Source organism: Nelusetta ayraudi, unplaced genomic scaffold (assembly GCF_046127955.1).
Source record: "Nelusetta ayraudi isolate G7.1 ecotype Tasmania unplaced genomic scaffold, CSIRO-AGI_Nayr_v1 ptg000116l, whole genome shotgun sequence".
NCBI lineage: Eukaryota > Metazoa > Chordata > Actinopteri > Tetraodontiformes > Monacanthidae > Nelusetta > Nelusetta ayraudi.
Genome location: NW_027466166.1, coordinates 363739 through 378856, shown reverse-complemented (window position 1 = coordinate 378856; position 15118 = coordinate 363739). Strand labels below are relative to the sequence as shown.

Genomic DNA, 15118 nt, shown 5'->3' with positions numbered 1-15118 from the left:
GGTGCAACAGTCAATCCTAGTTCAATTGTAAAGTTAAAGCCACTGTCTTTCCATCATGTCATCACTACATTGGCTTCATCCTCATCAAAACAAAAAAGCTTCCTATTTTAAATGTGTAAAAGCCTTGGAGCTGTTCAGGGAAGCAGAACTGGGACGAGCTGTTGACTAAAACATCACAGCATGAAGTCTTGAAAGGTGGCGCAACAGCAGTCTTGAAATAAATAAATAAATAAAATTCTAATACCTCCCAGTGGGAATGCAAACAGCCTGCGGACACAATGAGTTACACATGCCACCAAGATTATTTTCAGCTTTCACTTTCGGTCTATGAGTAACCATCGGCGCGATGCGTCCGTAGGGGCTGATGTATTGGAGTAAATGAGGGTTGAGCCCAGTTATAGATGCCGATGATGTCGGTGCATGCACTTCTCACGTGTAAAAGCCAATTGGAAAGCAAAATCATCTCCAAAAGTGTGAATATAATGTGAAAATTGACGTTTCGTGCAGAACAAGACAAAGACATCTACTTGGCGCCTGTTGCTACTCACCACTAAATCTGGATCCTGCATGAGGTTCAGGATGATCTCGTACAGGACGGGTCGAAGGTCAGACTTGAACTTGACAGGAATCCACTGTCCTATTAGCCAGACCACTCTTCGGCGAATCAATTTATACCTGTGGTGGAGAAATAGAGACTGGTTTTCATGGCTACTCATTCAAATCATCATTGTTCCTTTGCTTTTAAAATGAAACCATTTTCTCTGATGTAGGGAAACTTTTTGGTTGTTCAACATTTGGTAAATGGCCTTTGTAACGTGCGTCCCTCAATGATAAAAGTGCTCACATTGCTGTTGAATACTTTCTCCATATGGCCACATATATCCAAGCATATACACACACAAACTAGTGCCTTTACAGAGGAAAAACTCAATTCCCAACCAAATGTCATCTATTATAAGGACTTGACAATAGGAGCAGCTGTGTGTAAATTCGGGGCCATGTGCACAAGCGTTGAGGAAATGAGGGAAATTGGTTACACAGGTGCTGAAGAGGTAATCAGAAGCCAGGCATTTAATGAGGCCAGCTACTGCTGCTGTACACTCCTTCCTCTCGCCCCTTCACCAACACTACCTGTCATAATCACGCTGTTAAATGATGGAGAGCTCGGCACAAAACAACCGCAAACGTGCTCAAACTAGAGAAACCGGGAAAAAAATGGTGGGCGGGATTCTGTTCTCAAGCATCAGCAAACACTGAAATATTTGCATGCTGGCAGTAGAATTAATTCACTGTTATAAAATAAAAAATCTTGTTCTAATCATACACTTGACACCTGCTCTGAGATGAAAGAGTTATAAATCAAAATGCCCTTTATGAATGTCGCCATCACGAGGAAGTGTGTGCTGAGGACTGACGGTCTTCAGCGGTTACATCTGCCACTAAGGTGCACTGGGCCCCGTCTGGCTGACTGTCTTTCTGAGGCCAAGAGCTCCACTGACGACTTCTTTTTTCGAAAGTGAGCTGATGGAGAGAGCGGCTAGAGGGTAGAGCAGAAGGAGAAGAGGGGGGCTGACCGACTGGCTGGCTTGTTGTCAAATATCCACAGGGATCCAAAGACCACAGTCTGGGACACTCGCCAGAAGATACTACACCACAGCATGACTCAGGCCTCAGATGTGACAAACAGTCAACGTGCCAAAAAGAAAGAAAGAAAAAAAAACAAAAAAACATTGATTGGTGCAAAAAAAAAACAACCAAAGGTTAAGGTTGTGCATTACTTTTTTTTTTCTTTTTTTTTTTTTTACTTTTTCATCTGTGCAATATAAGTTTTCAATTAAAACCCAAGTTTGATGATTCCTATCAATAGCAACAGGAAACGAAATTCTATTTCAGTCTGATACCTCGATATCTTAAAAGCAAGAGACGTTCTGAACCATCCATCCATCTTCTACCTTCTATCCCTGAACCAACTTCCACTAACAGTTAAGCACCAGAACGCAGTCCTGAAAAACAGATGGACAGAACACATGACTCCAGAGCATGAGAACACTGGACCATCGCTGCCACGACAATGGCAAACACCAACGGGTGCTGAAGAGAGAGCCCTGACACAGTGTTGCACAAGTCAAGTTCAGCCATTGAGAGATTCTCTCAGGCAAACAGAAAGTTCTCTCATTAGAAAAGCCATGAGAAGTGATGTATATTGTTCCAGGACTGAAAACTGTGTGTGTGCATTTAATCACTGAACTGAGTTGGTCACATACAGGCTGCAACTGCGTCATAATAATGGGATTTGGGTTAAAGATGCCACTGGTAAAAGAGCCTTTTGAGTTTGAAAAAAAAAAATGTGAGAGAGAAATATTTTCCTTTTGTACAACTGTTCCACAGTTTGTTGTACCAGTCCCGTTTTTTAAATGTTGTGAACGTTTTGGTTGCCAAGCACAGTTAAAAAGAGGGGATGCAGGCAAAGAAACGCAGTCAAACCACAACGTAATCCTCTACAATGGAATAGAATGTAGGGATTTGAAAACAACAGAGAAGGCAGAGAAAGCAGCGCCCTTAGCCATTGACATGTTTATATCCCGATTTATATCCTGACTTATGTTGAGGTTCTGTGTGTATTATCAAACACATTTTCCATCGATTGTTAAAGGTTTTTAGAAAGATATTTTGTACTGTGTGTAATGTCCAAGTTAAGTAATTCACGTTCTGATTATTAGTCACACATGGCATCAGCTGACGTGACTTAGATTAATTATCGTGACAATCTTGTTAGATCTGGCTACATCACAGTGTAGTGCATGGATGGATGTCAGTCACGGACAAATACAGATTAACTGCCTCAAACTGGAAAAACTACAGCTGGTCGCGTTGGAAGGGCAATATGGGGAGGAGAAAAAAGCAAGAGCGGGCAGATGGAGGGATGGATTGACTTGGGGTGTATGTCCGTCAGTCAAAGGTTAGATGTGACTCATCCACTCGAAACCTGCTCAAATCCAGGGGGACAAAACAGGAAGTCACTGAAGAGCTGAATTAAAATCAACGTTGGACAGGCACACACTGTTCCTTTCCTGCACTTTCCCAGAAAGGCACTTTATAGAGCAATTTTTATGTAATGGGTAGCTAATGATGTACCTAGTCCTGAGATCTTTCAGCAATATGTTTAGATTTTTTTGTATCCAGTACTCTGACAAGACGGTTAAATGTTACCACTTAGGCTGCGAAAGCTCACAGTCTGTCATTTAAAACCGCAAATGTGTGCTGACATTATTTCATCCTGGGAGTTTTGCATGACTAGTATTAAAATGGTATGCAAATATATTATAATGCTTCCATCACCCGTCTGTCCGGCCTAAATGGACAAGACGGGTTTAATGCCCAAGTGCTGGGCAAACACTGCTAAAACGTGTTTTGAATGTAAAGTAAATGCGAGCCAGGCTTAGTAGGAACATATTAAGCAAGCGCGAGTGGTTTACACGTCATAACTTTCCAAACCAATCAATAGCACGTAAACTGCCCCATCATTTGTGAATATATTTATCATTAAGAGTGAGATCCATCTACAACAACCTGTATTACAGTAATGTGGCCGCTACATTAATATGTTGTCACTACACTAACAGGCCATCTCAGTGTATATCAGTGTAGCAACATACTGTCACTACATTATCATTATCACTACAGCAGAGGTCAGAACCACCTTGAGGAACACTTGACCGAGAAAATGACTTGAAATGTGTGCAATGGAGAGTCACGGAGTATCATTATTTAAAAGACAGCATTGTTTATCAGTTCATCTTCCACAATAATATTGAACAAATGCTTGCTGCCCATTTTTCATCATTATGTGGGTCACTGTACATGAAACAAAAAAGTTTTTTTTTTATATATATGTTAGAGGCCTGAGTGAGACTGAGCAACTCAACCCTTCCAAGGTGTCCAATAACACAGTGCTTACTGAGATTCCAGTGGAACTACACCTGCAATGAATTACTTTTGTTTGTTTTACTGTCTTGAGTAATTTGTAGGAATCCTAATTGATTGTGTATAGTGCATCATTTATTTTGGGTTGTATGGTTAAATGCTTTCATTTTGATTTCATTATGGAATAATGGATTATTTTCCTTTAGTTTTTTCTGATAGTGCTATAATCCCAGCCACCACAGAAATCTGAATTTGAATTTAATAGTGATGGAAAGGCTGACAGCAGTGTAATGATGGGTAAATATGAGCAGATACTTCTTTAAACCAAAGATGTCTTGAGTGTACAAATTGTGTTGGGTTGAGGATTTTTTTTTTCCTGCATTGGACTGTAATGTTAAAGCAAATGTTTGGTTCAAAATTGGCTTTCTGTGACGACCTTACAATACATATATAAATCAAAAATAATTGTCTATATTTGAAATAAAACAACACTGTACATGAAGAAGTCATTTCATATTGGTATGTCCCAAAGGATGCAGGAAGCATGACACATCAGCAGCTGCAGCTGCAAATAGAAAATTAATTTGAAAATCTGAACTATGTTTGTTTGGGGTTTTTTTCCCAAATTGGTTTTAAAGCAACATTGTGTTCTGTGTGTGTGTGTGTGTGTGTGTGTGTGTGTGTGTGTGTGTGTGTGTGTGTGTGTGTGTGTGTGTGTGTGTGTGTGTGGCCATTCTTTCTTCACTGGTAGGTGCTAAACTGAAATAGATTATAGTGTGAATGAGAAAAATTGGCCCCTGTGGTCGAACGGTACTTAATGGAGATGAGTGAGCTCTTGGAACACAGGGGCATATCGCTATATATCTCAGGAGCCAATTCAAAAGCAGGATCGATGAGGACAATTACAGCCAATAGAAGAGAATTGATAGCCATCCCAAAGGAAATGGCAAAGTAGCTGACACCTTCAACTGAGGAATGACAGGCAGCAGATATTCTGCAGGTGCAGGAAGACAAATAGAACAAACCCTGGAGACACTCGCACAAAACAATTCATCCGCTGTGACGTCGATCTCCAGCGCTTTGCTTAAAAGATCTTTGCTGTCTGTTTATCAGTATCGCTCAATTTATTATCATTATATTTTTGCCTTATTATGATTAAGAATGGTATCTAAATGAAACCTTTCCACAGCCAGAGGGCAGGCAGTGCACAACAATCTGTGGAAATGGACTGGGGGGAAAAATAAAATAACACTTTGGTTTTTGCCAGATGGCAATACAGTCATAGAATTGTCCTTTTGCTCTTGTCCAACTGGGACCATTTCTGTCCGTGTTTTATCTCCAAGCTGGTGTCGATATGTGTGGTTACCTTGGAAAACTGAGAATTCATGTGGTTTTGTTAGCTTCCAATGATTTTATACTAAACTTTATAGCGTAGTAATAATACTACTCGTACAACTAAGAAGACTTACCGACTGTTTGAAAAAACAACTAGAACAAACCGATTTACATTGAACGCAGATATTCCAACAAGCTTACTGCATGGACACATAGTACAACATACAGATAACTGCATTAAGACGATAGTGGAAGAACTCAGTGCCCCTACCCAAAAAAAAAAAAAAATTATAATGATAATACTTTTAGGATTGCTCATCAGCTAACGGAATCTGAATCTCCATGGCCTATCTGAACTAAAAAATTTACTCTGCGTTCTCCGTCGAGAATTAAAACAATTAAGGTAATAATTTATGTTTTCCAAGTGGGGAATGCCTTCAAGGCTTCAGGCAACAATCCACATTTTGTTCTTATCTTATTTTTACCAGAGAAAGCCCCACAGAGGGCGTTTTGTCCCTCATTTCGACAAACTTGTACAAAGTGCAATAAAGGACAACAAGTAAAACTGTAAAGTAAAGCAGCTGCAAGCCAATATTGACCAAAAAATGAAATGTTTCATTGAGCAAAATGCAGCTGAATTATGTTGACCATAAAAGACAAAAAAAAATCTAAAACTCCACACAGACAATGTGTTAACTGTTATTGAAGAGAGAAATGTTGCGTTTGCACCCCAAAGTGAATGAGATGAGCACTAAACATTTGGCATTTCTCGCTCTGCACCCGTCTCTCAAACAATTTGCCTAAATGATGACGTCAGCTGGCATCAGCAAGCACAACAAGCCACAAGCAGGGGACGCTTAATGGCCCCGCAATCCCCCCATAGCCGTCCACCTGGAAGCCTTTTGGAGCAAATTTGAAAGCAGAACGAGTAAAAGCAGCAACAAGGTGCCAAGAACTGGTGCCTGCATGGTTTGCTTTGATATCAAGGCACCGCAGCTCCCTTTTTGAGTTGCTGCCACAAAGTGTGACAGCACTTTTGAATGTAGGCTGGCACAGCAGCGAACAGAGATTTCCAACTCTCCGGCTTCTGGGTGACTTCTGCGCGTGTGTGTGTGTGTGTGTGTGTGTGTGTGTGTGTGTGTGTGTGTGTGTGTGTGTGTGTGTGTGTGTGTGAGAGAGAGAGAGTGTGAGAGAGAGAGGGACAGAGAGAGAGAGAGAGAGAGAGAGAGAGAGAGAGAGAGAGAGAGAGAGAGAGAGAGAGTTGTTTGTGCAGCATGAAAAATACAATTAAATGCATACATGCAATTTAGAAAAGTAGACAACCACAGAGACAGAGAGAAGTACTGAGCCGTCCTCTGGTCTCTGCTGCTTTACGTGTTCTCTGTTCTGTCCGTGTTTTTAAAGGAGTTATCATGCTTCTGGACTGCGTTGGTACACCTCAGGTGTGCACAACATATTTTAAGCATCAGTAGTACTTTTTTTTTTTAATAAATAAGACACAAAGTACAACACATGCACTGTGTATTGTTGTTACAGCTCTATTCTTTGTCCGCAGTTCCCGTTAGGCGTCGGAACAACAAGCCAGGAGGGAAAATCTACCACCTTCTCAAATATTTAAAATAACAACAAATGCATGTGATTTTTTTTTTTAGCTTAGCCAAGCCTAACAGAAAAACAAGGTGGGCTGTATCTGGTTGCACTTTTCTTTCATTACACATAAGCTCTAATCACGGAGACCTGTGACTGACAACAAATGATCACTCTGTCATCCTCATTGGTGTGTGAGCCACTGTGTAAAAAGACAAGTTGCAATAAAACTTGGCGAGCAGAGAGGCTTATTAAAAAGCCTTTGGAGAACAGAGCAGAGAGCAGAGGTGGGAATGACAGTGAACAGTGCGTCGGGCCCGAGGCTTCCTTTTGGTCGGGCAATTTGTGAAATTGGCCAATAAAAACAGAATCTATCGTTAAACACAGAAAATGAGCGTTAATTAACTGACATTCGGGTTTTACGGGATGAAGAGTGAAGATTATCTGGGGATAACGTCCCCCACAACCAGTGGGGGGGTTGAGGGCTTTGGGGGGGTTGGAATCACTTCACAAACACGGCAAGTGCGACTGCTGCGGGGCCGCTCAGCAGCTGATTAGAATGATGCGGCAAACGCGCGACGCCACTGTTCATTTGACCGCGGCAGCCCTGACGTGAAGCATTAGTCGGCTACTTTTGAGCCGTTAGCAGGCGTCGACTCTGACGCTGACCGTGATCAATAACCAGACAGGGGTTAGTAGTCAATTAGCCTGAGCAACACTGAAAGGAACGTTATGTAATGCATTAGATGTGGCTAATGCCTGAAAGCGAGCGGACGTGGAGCACGACAAAACAACGACGACCGTCTTGAGTTTCTTCATTAATGTTCCAGGGCCGCTCCAGAGTTGAGGGGACAAAATTTGACATAGTGACGAGTCATCACCTCCGTAACGCCGACGCATTGACTGTATTCCAAGGTGCCGGGCGACAGGATTGAACACCTGTGCCGTGCACTTTAGGTCCAATCAATAGTTCCGTCACACGGATTCCTTAGGGAAGCAGAAAACTTTCAACTTTGCTGCATAAACTTTGTTTTGTGGGATCGCGACGCGTGCGCCGCTTCAGGTGTTAGCGAGTCGATAGGAGCTTGGTGCACTCCTGGACTTCTGAAGTCGTGTTTTGAAAAAATGATGTAAGTAAAAATATAAAACGCCAAACAATAAGAAACAAGATCATCATTCCAGTAATTTAACAAACTAAGTGTGTGAGTACCTGTAGTGGTTGACTTGCAGCTCCCCAAGAAGCTGATTCTTGAACCACTGGTCAAAGTCCACATTGTCAAACAGCTCGTACGCCGCCAGCCCCATTGCGTTGTACACTGCAGAGCAAAAAAAACACATCCGTCAGAAGATGATCATTAATCCAGATATACATGGCCTGTTGCTATAAACACGTTGGAGGTCATATATGTTAGCCTTGGGGAAAAACATGGCCCCTTTGACTGTAACATAATGGGCGTGTATTACAGACTGGGCCGAGGTGCTGCATTTATCAAAGAGTTTCCAACTCACGCTGGAGTCTAATTTCTTTGTTTCATTCCTTAAAATGTCACTGAAAAAGTCCTTTGGGATGCTCAGGATTTCCTTTGTGACGCCCTTTATCACACCAAACCTTCAAGCATTCTATACAGTGAACCACGGCTTACTTGTTTTGCTTGGAGGTGTTGACTCCCCCTTTAATTATTATGCTTTTATTTCAAAAGTATTCTCCTCTGTGGCAATACAGCTGATTGTCAGGGGAACCACAATTCTGACTAGGAAACTGAAAAATGCACTGTTGTAATGGCGCCGGCCTGGCCTGATGTGTAACTTGTTGTTAACTTTTACAGTGAAATGCTATAGAGAGCGCGCAAGAGGTAGCGCGTTAACTCGTCGTGTGCTTAAATAACTCGTCCACCTGCCGAAAGTGAACTTTGGAGTGTGGTTCAGTGCTGTTCCAAGTCGAATTCAAAACTGTTCAGCTTTGTTTAAAGGACCTGCATGGGATTAATAAAAGGATAAATGAGGCCAAATACAGAAGGAGGTAATCTCACCATGGAGATCACAGGAGTGACTGATAGCCCGACATTAATTAGGTCTTTGCTGGTCACCAGCTGTTAATTGTTGCATTAGTGAAGAAAACTGCCGAGTGATTCAGACGATTTCACTTCACCAATGTGAAGCCGAGAGGCACCGCTTGCACTCAGACTTATGACTCAACTGATTTGTGTCGTCTAAATTTGGTCATCATGAGAGGGTGCTAATGTGTTTTATGGGGAACAGCGTAACGTGGAGGAGGGCAGAAGAGGGCACAGCAGACTACATATGGGGAAAGGGACAACATGGATGAATAGATGGAGATTTAATGACTCCTGTCTTTTTTTTTTTCATATCAAAGTAATATTCTTTCAGGAAAATTGAAAAGCAACATGGTATGAAGGAATATTATTTAAAAAAAAAAAAAAAAAGAGTCTTGAACTACATTAGAGTTTACTGTACTTGATGTGTAGTATCTCCTTGCTGTCATAAATAGGATGTAAAAGAAAACTGGGAGAAAGAGGAACTTCTCTCTCTTCGCTCGCCTATCTACTATACATACATACATACATACGCACATACATACATACAAATATATAAATACATACAGCACATACATATATATGGAATGGATGTATAGAGAATAAGGGGGGTTGGCTTAAAGATTAATAAATAATAAAGCAAAGAGTCTTGCAAACAGTGCAAAAACGGCATACATTTATTCATTGACATTGTTATTTCTCTTACTGTTATGTTTATTATTGATTTATGTGGCTCAATATTTGTTTCTGGCAAATGTGGATCGGCTTTTACACAAGATGTGATTTTTTTTTTTGCAGGACTGCTGGATGATTTAGTTACTTTATTCTGAAAGCTCAAGATTCTTGATAATATTGTGTGTAAGAGTATTTTAGGAATGACAAAAATCCACCTGAGACATCCAATTTTAGGGGTACAACCTTAGAAGATTTTAGAGGGGTTCGTTAGCACTGAATCTAAAGTTGGCAACTACTTGAGTGAAAACACAGGCTTTCCTGTTCATTCAGACCAGGCTCATCGTCTCCAACAAGAGCGTCTTAACACGTTAATGGCTGGCTGGGAGCTGTAACACAACAACCCCTCAGCTCCTGGTTTTGAACGGCATCCGTGACATAACTTTATTAATTAAATAGGCCTGATCCTGTCTTCAGAGAGCCTGGGTCTCTAATGACAGGAGGTGGGAATATGAAGAACTATGACTATTGCTATTACAGCGCTGTAATTAAGTCTCGGTCTATAATTGTATTTGCACAGTGATAATTATCGGCAGGATTACGGTTGAAAGGAAAAAACGGCACCTGCTGCTTTTTCGAGGAGCCTGTTGGCTTTCCAGCAGCCGTTCAGAGCCACAATTATGATCCAGTGCCGCAACAAGAACACAGTGTCATCAGGCAGGACCGGCTGCTGTTTCATCAACAGTGTCCACTGAGCAGCCAGATCTCAACAAGGCCTCCAGCTTTAACAGCGGTACCTCTGAGTGGGGCTATTTGAGCCGTCTGTGATTCAGTTGTTCAGTGGACGACAGAAAAGGAAAAAAAAAGAAAAAGGCAACAAAGTGGTGGCTCTAACCTGCTGGAGAGTCATTACCACTAAAAGCAGAGAGGGGAAGCGCAGTGGGTGTGAAGAAGACAAGAGAGAGACGTGACAAAGCTTCCATGGACACCCTAGAAAGTCTCTGCTCTCCCACTCTGACAGCAGCTCTGTCACTTTTAACAGGGCTGATAACCGCAGCAATTCAAGCTGTCACACCTTTTGAAAAAAAAAAAGGTCAAATCGTACCTGCGTCCTTCATTAGCAACTGGACTGGTTCCTCAACGTTGGATGGGCCTGAAAGCACGAGTAAAAACAAAACGCATCGGTCAGATAACTGGTAAAAGCAAAGCAAAGTGTGTGTGCACGACAGAGTGGCAGCATTTCTCAAGATAACAACACACCAGATGGATTGAATGGACCCAGTGACCCTATATTATATGGCAGTTGCACAGTTTAGGGGGTCTCCGCTGTGACAAGTCCAGTCTCCCGCTATCTTACAGCTTCCTTCTTTTCCCCCACTCTCTATTAGTCGCTGTTGTGTACTAAGGTCTCGAAATCGATAGCCGCCTTCCTTCAACCATGGAATTACTCAATCTGGCGTCTTTCTTGCTCTGGCAGAACCCATTTCCAGTCTGTCACTTGAGAGCAAAAGCTGCTCGTGGGACAGGCTGGAATCGGATGCCGTAATCTGGCCGTCTGAAGAACGGTGGCACTTTTTCAGCCGCGGGGACAGAGGTGTGCAACAATACGGTGACAGGACGGGTGACAGTAATGTAGATATGACCGACTGACAGGGGAAGACAATGTATTAGAAATATTATGTCCAATTACTTGATTTAGAATTTTATTATTTCTTGCATACTTTCCAGAGGTAGTCATAGAGTGAATGTAGGCTGTTCATGTGTTACATATGTTAAAAGTTTCTTATATATGTATATTTCTAGCCTGACTAATAAAATGCTGATCTTTTTTAAAGGTGCACTGTGCAGGCTTTCATAACATCTTGTGGGCAGAAAAAGCACACTGTCAACAATGTTAATGATAATCCCTGTTTGTCATACTGTACATCCCAATTTGTCTCCCACTCCAAATGTATCTATAAAATATATATATTATATATATATAAATATGAATATAAATGTGTGACAAACCAGAAAGGAGTATGTCATTTCTTGGATAAATCAGCCAAAAACAGAGCCAGATGACTAGACATGGCCATAGAGACCAAATCTTTGGGGAACACTAACTCTATTACGGTGCCATGATGCACAAAAGCAGTCGCTTATTTCACCACATAAACATGCAGCTTCTGAGGAACTACACAGGAGGCAGCAGATATGTTATGGCAGGTGCACTCGGATTCAGATTCACTTTAATTGTCACTTTGATGCATTGTTTAGGTACATAGATGTGGAAAAACTTATGCACGGAAGCTCCAATACAATAAAAAAAAAAAAAATGCACTCCAACTAATGTGCCATCTTTCTAGTCAACGTGTCCAATGCTTCAAATAAAGAATGATAGTTATAAAACTAAAAAGCATATAACTGAGTTCTATCTTAACTAACGAAAAACTGTCAAGTTTGCCACATCCATAGTGTCATGCATGTTTACAAGAGGCAATGCGGTTGCACAACGTCTCAACTAACCTTGAAGTGAACAGCAAAAAAAAAAGACAAAAGCATGGCACGCTGTATGAAGTGACATTTAACTGACCCTGGAGATTCTGAACCATATCCAGCAGAACCGGTGTCAGCGTCTGGCTGTAGTTGTGGAAGATATCCAGGAACAACACTTCCGTGCAAGGCTAAAGAGAGGACAAAGGAAGACAGAGGGAGCGTCAGCGGAGAAGATGCCTGAAGAGAGTGAGAGAGTGAGAGTGCACCACCATAACGAATCACCTGGGCCACTTCAAGTGGCCCGCTTTTGTGCTGCGTTGCACTTAATGGTGATGAAAGGAAGCATCACATGAAAGAATAACAGCGTAGACCCTGGAAACACAAAAGAGGGGGGGAAAAGATGTGCACACAAGGGGTACAGCAGCAAACAAGTAGGCTTGTGGTTCAGAAAGTAAAGAGTCAATGTGACATTGGTGGAGGATTCCTGCATCAAAATGAGAAATGGCATCTAACTTAGTGGGTTGAGCCAATTCATCAACGCGCGTCCTGCTCGAGCATATGCAAGCTGGCATCTGCATGAAGTCACATCATGCAGCTTCAACCTTTCAGACCTGCAGGAAAGAGGTGAAAGGTCCAGGGACACTTCAAAAAGCCGGTCCGGCGCCAAACTGCCCCCCACTCCTGTCAGGGAGTTATAGACAGGTGGATAAACTGATAGGTAAAGGTCATGTATAATCAGCTGTTGGAATTGCTTGGCATGGAAGGGAAAGATGGACAGTGACATTTTATCTATGAATCACTGCGAGCGGCGCGGATGTGAAAGTTGGAAGGTCAGAGGAGGACGCGGAGTGTGCGCCAGTGTTCTCTCAGCGAGTCACGCGTGCAAAGGGAGGACCATGTCCGTGTTAGCGCCGCGTCAGTGCTAAACGCAAGCTTCAATTAGCCCCTGGACCTCAACGTCCACCCTCGGATGATGAGGAGCTACAGAGGCAACGTGCACCCATGGGGGAAGAATGATCATTTACATAACATCAACTGCGTGTTGTGGATGTAAAAACAGAGAGAGAGAGAGAGAGAGAGAGAGAGAGAGAGAGAGAGGGGGAGAGGGAGAGAGAAAGATATATATCTCAGAAATGGTGAGAAAAGTCAATTTTAAGAGAAAACAGCCTTGGGTCGCGCTACAGTGTGTGATAATATCTCTTAGTGCCGTCCAGATGGTCTTTGCTTGTTTGCAGCTGCTTATACACACCCCAAAGCTCAACAATAAACAGTATTTGGGGGAATACTCCATGTGAAATAGTTAGCTCACGGGCCAAGAAGCTTCCAAATATCGTTGTACTTTAGGTGACTTTGAAGGAAACAGAACCTGACAGCTGAGATGACGTTGCCACTGTTCACACAACAGACAAAATAAAATGCAAAAATTTCCCCTTTCACTGCTGTCAAGATGGGGAACCTGGAGGGGAGACTGTGTGTACACAGTCATCCTGATGTAGGTGTTGTCCCCCACTTACGTCCCCACCTGGGACCTAACAGAGAGGCTTCAGAACCCTTTGTGACATCACAAAGGTCTTGTTTTTAGAACTGCCAATTTGAGAGCACGCTTTCTGAAAAGTCAAGCAAGTGAAAGAAGTAAAGTTTGGTAATGATAATGTTGCGCAACATGGAACCCTTGATACAACAAAAAAAATGTGTCTGCTTGTGTGGGTTGCGTGCGTCTTTACTTACCCGCAGACTATATTTCCAGGAGTCACCACCCGTCTCCTCAACAGCTGGTGGAGAAGAGAACACATTAGGCATATGTGATTTTTCAGCAAAAAAAATTATATTTAAAAAAATAAAATAAATTGCCCTGATGCTGCCACACAGAAAGCTGTATCAGCATCGACTTTGTGCAGATCAGTAAAAACTAATTTCAAAAAAGTAATATGATTGTGGTGAAAGTCTAATTTAACTGTGGAACTCGGAACAACGTCACACTCCAATTCACCGATTTTTGTGTAACAGCCCGGAGCCGGAATGACATTGCTAAATTCCTGAAGTGTAAAACCTGGCAAACTCGGGCAGCTCTGGACTGGGTGAGCACACGCCTCTCAACTGTGCCAGTCTGCAGGACCAGATAACATTTAGATTCAGCTAGTCAGTCTGGGGAGGTGCTATTACCAAAGCTCTCAGGGTCCTCTTCCCACATTGCCAGCTCCTCTTCCGTGAGGAGAAGGTAGTGTGAAACCAGCCGGCGTCCAATCTCGGTCAGCGTCGGATGAGTGAAAAAGGCCGTCTTGATCTTGTGAGCCTCCAGACTCTCTGGTTTACTGTCTGAGGTTGGAGAGGAAGGAAATGCAAAAAACATGGAGGAAAGGAAAATTGAAAATGTTGCTCATGAACTTGTGGAATTTAAAAATAAAACATTTTATGATTTTCTCAATCCAAAGCAAATACATGGTGGATGTCACAGTACAGTTTACACGTGTATCATACAGTATGTATACTGTATGCTGAGCTTTGTGACTGGTTATAGATGAAGTAGCTTTCTTCCATATACTAATACAACCAATATTATCTATAATCTCCATTTTATTGGTTGTATGAGAAAAATGATGGAAACAATGAATTGCCTTGCAGTGAAGATTTATTTAAATGTGAAAACAAAACCGATCCACTCTGAATATCAATAGTCAATTATTAAAATTTTGACTGATTGTGCAACAACAACCGCTATTACTTCTACCACCTCCAAGACTTAAAAAAGTGCCAAAGGCCTTGAAGGAGCTTTCGCTAAAGCTAAATCTCTGGTCGCAAATCACTGCCTCCTTCTCCATGGCACTTTTTCATTCATTTCCACTCCAAAAATCTGCGTCTTACCTTCAATGTTCTTTGCAGGTTTGTAGGCGTCGTTCTTCACAATCATCTTAATGAGGTTCATGCACTGAACAATGAAGCGTTCAAAGGTGACCCCCTCCCCTACAGGAGTGAACACGTAGCTGACGGCAAATTCCAAGGAGCGCTGGATCAGAGGTATGAATGGATATGGGTGGGACTCCAAGAAGTCTAACAACTGCGTCAAGTGG

At 42.1% G+C, this 15118-nt stretch overlaps 1 protein-coding gene across 1 annotated transcript in view; it reads right to left on the bottom strand.

The window, feature by feature from the left end:
- ipo11 (importin 11) overlaps positions 1-15118 on the bottom strand; it is a 76985-nt gene that overhangs the window by 40096 nt on the left and 21771 nt on the right. The window contains exons 10-16 of the mRNA XM_076049459.1: positions 14913-15105; positions 14214-14366; positions 13779-13822; positions 12148-12238; positions 10678-10725; positions 8057-8162; positions 549-675 (exon numbers count right to left, since the gene is read on the bottom strand). Of these exons, the coding sequence (XP_075905574.1) occupies positions 549-675; positions 8057-8162; positions 10678-10725; positions 12148-12238; positions 13779-13822; positions 14214-14366; positions 14913-15105 (762 nt within the window). The remainder of the gene's footprint in view (positions 1-548; positions 676-8056; positions 8163-10677; positions 10726-12147; positions 12239-13778; positions 13823-14213; positions 14367-14912; positions 15106-15118) is intronic.